At 38.1% G+C, this 4972-nt stretch overlaps 1 protein-coding gene across 1 annotated transcript in view; it reads left to right on the forward strand.

Moving 5' to 3' along the window:
• Window positions 1-4972, forward strand: part of LOC108524410 (dedicator of cytokinesis protein 11-like) — a 155962-nt gene that overhangs the window by 140535 nt on the left and 10455 nt on the right. Inside the window, 2 exon segments of the mRNA XM_017865480.1 lie at window positions 4053-4221; window positions 4754-4900. Coding sequence (XP_017720969.1) covers window positions 4053-4221; window positions 4754-4900 — 316 coding nt within the window.

The raw sequence follows: 4972 nt of genomic DNA on the forward strand, positions 1-4972 counted from the left end.
CAAGTAGCTGGGATTACAGGCACGCACCACCATGCCCCGCTATCTTTGTTATTACTAGTAGAGATGGGGTTTCACCATGTTGGCCAGGCTTGTCTCGAACTCTTGACCTCAAGTGATCCTCCCGCCTTAGCCTCTCAAAGTGCTGGGATTACAGGCATGAGCCACTGTGACGGGCCTGAAAATATTTTCATCTAGCAACCTTCCCTCTTTCAGAGCACAAAATAATCAGTGTTGTTTTCACTAAACCTTCACTTTAAAAAGCTGTCAAGGCCGGGCGCGGTGGCTCAAGCCTGTAATCCCAGCACTTTGGGAGGCCGAGACGGGCGGATCACGAGGTCAGGAGATCGAGACCATCCTGGCTAACACGGTGAAACCCCGTCTCTACTAAAAAATACAAAAAACTAGCCGGGCGAGGCGGCGGGCGCCTGTAGTCCCAGCTACTCGGGAGGCTGAGGCAGGAGAATGGCGTGAACCCAGGAGGCGGAGCTTGCAGTGAGCTGAGATCTGGCCACAGCACTCCAGCCTGGGTGGCAGAGCGAGACTCCGTCTCAAAAAAAAAAAAAAAAAAGCTGTCAAATTTCCATGTTACCCAGGAAAGAGGCATAGACATGATTGTATTCTTTGTAATTCAGCGGAGAAACTAAAGGTGCTGGCAGATGACAGTGGGGTGGGTAATAATACACTAGTAATAGCCCTATTATGAGAATTTTAAAATTTTGACTTGCCAGATAAACTATTGATAAAGTATAGTTAATAAAGTATAGTAGTATCATGAACAACAATTGCTACCAGCACTAAACATGATTTTTTAAATATTCAAGTCTCTTAGTCCATATCATAATTTCTATCGCTGTTGTACTGGGAAGGGATAATTTAGGATTCAAGCCATTTTTAAAAAGCAAGGCAATTTATTCTTAAATAAAGCAGTTAGGCCTTTCCTTGTTGACGTAGTTTCTAAGAGTGAACACACATAGATTTAATATAATCTGAGCAGTGTTTTGTCTCTCCTCCAAACTGGCTCTGATCAAACTCACTTTTTCTTCCCAGATTCTAGGTCTTCCTCTCTCTCTGCCATACGTTTGGTGTAAATGGGGCATGCCTGAAAACTCATAGTAGAATTCAAGTGAATATAGTAATAAGCTGAAGTTAAGTATAGGTCATACAGATGGCAAAGAATAGCCTATGAGACAAAACTAGATTTGCCATTACCCCTCCTATCAAAGCATTACATCTGAAGAACCTTTGTAGTAATTTCAAAATAAAGTCCCCATTTTCTGACTCTTAGGATGAAGGAAGTTCTGGCTGTTAGAAACCCAGGGAGCCTTTTGCTACTTAGCCAACCAGTAGGGAAGAAAGAAAAATATATCTTCTCTACACATTAAAGAAAATTATGTTTTCTATAGGGGAACTACTCCTATTTCCTTGGAGGGGTGTAAGGGTCTGTATAAATCCCCTAGCACTCTGTATAGATGAAGTAATTGTGTTTAGGACTGATGTAGCTGGAGTGTAGTAGTGCACGCCTGTGATCCCGGCCATTTGGGAGGCTGAGGTAGGAGGATTGCTTGAGTCCAGGAGATTGAGGCTGCAGTGAGCTATGATTGAGACACTGCATGCCAGCCTTGGCTAAAGAACAAGATCCAATCTCAAAACAAAACCAAAAAATAGAACACTGATGCATACTTTTCCAGTGTATCTCTATGGAATGAGCTGAAAACTATCAGAGATAGCAGCCAAGGTAAGGAAGATTTCCCTCCAATTGAGCTCTATTGTAAAACATAATATAGGAAGAATTTTAGAGAAAGAAGCTTGTGTGTTCTTCCTTTTTTATTGAGGTGACATTTATGTAACATACAATTAACCATTTTAAAGTATAGAAGTCAGTGGCATTTAATATATTCACAGTGTTGTGCACCCACCACCTCTTTCTAGTTTTAAAACTCCCCAGAAAAACACTCCATACCTATTAAGTAATTACTCCCCACCCCACTCCGATTTTCCAATAACCACTAACCTGCTTTCTGGATTTGCTTGTTCTTAATATGTCATTTAAAAGGAATACAGATTGAGCCTCCCTAATCTGAAAATTCGAAATTATAAATGCTCCCAAATTTGAAACTGAGCATGGTCATGATGCTCAGTGGAAATACTCACTGGAACATTTTGGATATCAGATTTTCAGATTAGACATGTTCAGTTGGTAAGTCCAATGCAAATATTTCAAAATCTCAAACACTTCTGGTCCAAAGCATTTCAGATAAGGGATACTCAACCTGTAATATAATATGTGACCATTTATGTCTGGCTTCTTTAAGTTAGCAAATTTTTTTTTTAAATTGAGACACAGTCTCACTCTGTCACCCAGGTTGGAGTACAGTGGCGTGATCTCAGTCACTGCAACCTCTGCCTCCTGGGTTCAAGTGATCCTGACACCTCAGCCTCCCAAGCTATGAGGCGCACACCACTACTCCTGGCTAATTTTTGTATTTTTAAGAGAGATGGGGTTTCACCATGTTGTCCAGGCTGGTCTCAAACTCCTGACCTCAAGTGATCCACCTGTCTCAGCCTTCCAAAGTGCTGGGATTACAGGCGTGATCCACCGCACCTGGCCTGTTAGTGTAATATTTAGAGGTTCATGTATCAGTTGTAGCATATATCAGAACTTCATTCTTTTTTATGGCTGAGTAAGATTCCATTGTATGGATACACTGCAGATTGTTTATCCATTCATCCACTGATGGGCATTTGGGTTGTTTCACCTTTTGTCTCTTATGAATAGTGCTGTTGTAAACATTCACATACAAGTTTCTGTGTGGATATATAATTTCAATTCTCTTGAATATATACTAGGGAGTAGAATTGCTGGATCATTTGGTAATTCTATGTTTAACTTTTTGACACCCACGAAGCTGTTTTCCACAGTGGCCGTACCATTTTACGTTTCAATCATCAGTGTACTAGGATTCCTATTACTTCATATCCTCACCAACATTTGTTATTTTCTGTTCATTTTATTTTGTTTTGTAAAATCCATCCTAGTGCATGTGAAGTGGCACCTCATTGTCTTGGTTTGCATTTCCTTAATGACAATGAGATTGAGTGATTTTTCATGTCCTTGGCTGCTTGTACATCTTCTTTGGAGCAATGTCTATTCAGATCCTTTGCCCATTTTAAAAATTGTTTTGCATATATTTTGTTGTTGAGTGGTAAGAAGTCCTTAAATATTCTGGGTACTAAACCCTTATCAGATCTGTGATTTGCATATATTTTTTTCCATTCTGTAGGTCGTCTTTCACATTTTGATAATGTTCTTTACACAATGTGCTCTCTTTTCTGGAAGTGCAGAAAACATATCCTTTGGAAATATCTGTGAACTTGCATAAAAGCAGCCCTCACTGCAGCTTACACCATTACTTATTGTTATATTTGCATTTTATTTTCTCTCTTTAAATATGTGGATTGTTTATTCTCATGTCTCTCTACCTGAGGGCTCAAGCAAAGCATTTGGCTGCCCTTTCGGTTAAAAATATTGAGACCCTAGAAAATAGTAGTTGATAATACAATATTTCAAAATTAAAAATGTCCATTGAGATGTGAATAAAATGAAGCATGATGTTAAAAAGTACAATGTTATTGAGGAACAGAAAACCACATACCGCATGTTCTCACTCATAAGTGGGAGTTGAACAATGAGAACACATGGACACAGAGAGGGCAACAACACACACAGGGCTTGTTGTGGGGTGGGGGGTGGGGGGTGAGGAGAGGGAACTTAGAGGACAGGCCAATAGGTGCAGGAAACCACCATGGCACACATATATCTATGTAACAAACTTGCACGTTCTGCACATGTAGCCCCCCCCCCCCTTTTTTAGAAGAAATTTCTTTTAAAAAGAAATACAGTGTTATTTTACCATTTTAAGTTCTACCCTTAGACCTAAAGTTGTTGAGGACTGTCTAATTGTTACAAAGGGAGATGAGTAGGAATGACCCCACCAAGACCATTTTGAAAAGAATATACTGGTGCTTTTTATTCTTGTACATTCATCTTGAAGACATTTAGTAATTAAACAAAAAAACAAAGCTGATTTGTATATTTTTATTTTTCAGAAACTTACTCAAGTTTATAGAACTCTTCATGGAGCTTACACAAAAATTCTGGAAGTTATGCACACAAAAAAGAGACTTTTAGGCACTTTCTTCAGAGTTGCCTTTTATGGCCAAGTAAGTGTACTTGAGTTCATAACGTTTTCCTTTTTAAACATTCACCTTTGAATTACTAGTTTACTGTAGCAGCTAGGATTCTGTCCAGATAGAGTGCCTATTACAACAGCAGAGAGCCTCTTTTGTATGTATAAAGTTCACTTTGGTTCTCATATCTAAATCCTTCAGGTCGGAATACGAAAGAGAAGGTTTTGATTTCTGTCAGTTTCATTTTCTGTTAAGCTTTTTAAATTAAATATATAGTAGTCAAAACTTTTAAATAAAAAACAGGTAAGTGTACAGGGAAGGAAAAAACCTAGTTTGGAAATCTCCCTCAGACCATATGTTTATATGATTATAAATTTGAAAATTATCAGGAATTTGAAAATTCTCATGTATTTGAAGTTCAAAGGGTAAATACATGCATGGGACTTTTAGTAATATTATTCAAAATATTTCAAATATATTATTACTAGCTATTTAATAGATTTTCTTTAAATGTTGTGTTTGCTCATATTATTTATAAGTTATTATTTGTTTAACTTTATAATAGTCTTTTTTTGAAGAAGAAGATGGAAAGGAGTACATCTATAAAGAACCAAAGCTCACTGGCCTCTCAGAAATTTCCTTGAGACTTGTTAAACTTTATGGTGAAAAGTTTGGCACGGAGAATGTCAAAATAATTCAGGATTCAGACAAGGTAACACATACCCTACATTTTGAAATCATTATTTGCTAGTTCCAGGCATTGTACATTGCTCCTGACTTTTTC

The sequence above is a fragment of the Rhinopithecus bieti genome, unplaced genomic scaffold, assembly GCF_001698545.2.
Source record: "Rhinopithecus bieti isolate Rb0 unplaced genomic scaffold, ASM169854v2 scaffold_82990, whole genome shotgun sequence".
NCBI classification, from domain to species: domain Eukaryota; kingdom Metazoa; phylum Chordata; class Mammalia; order Primates; family Cercopithecidae; genus Rhinopithecus; species Rhinopithecus bieti.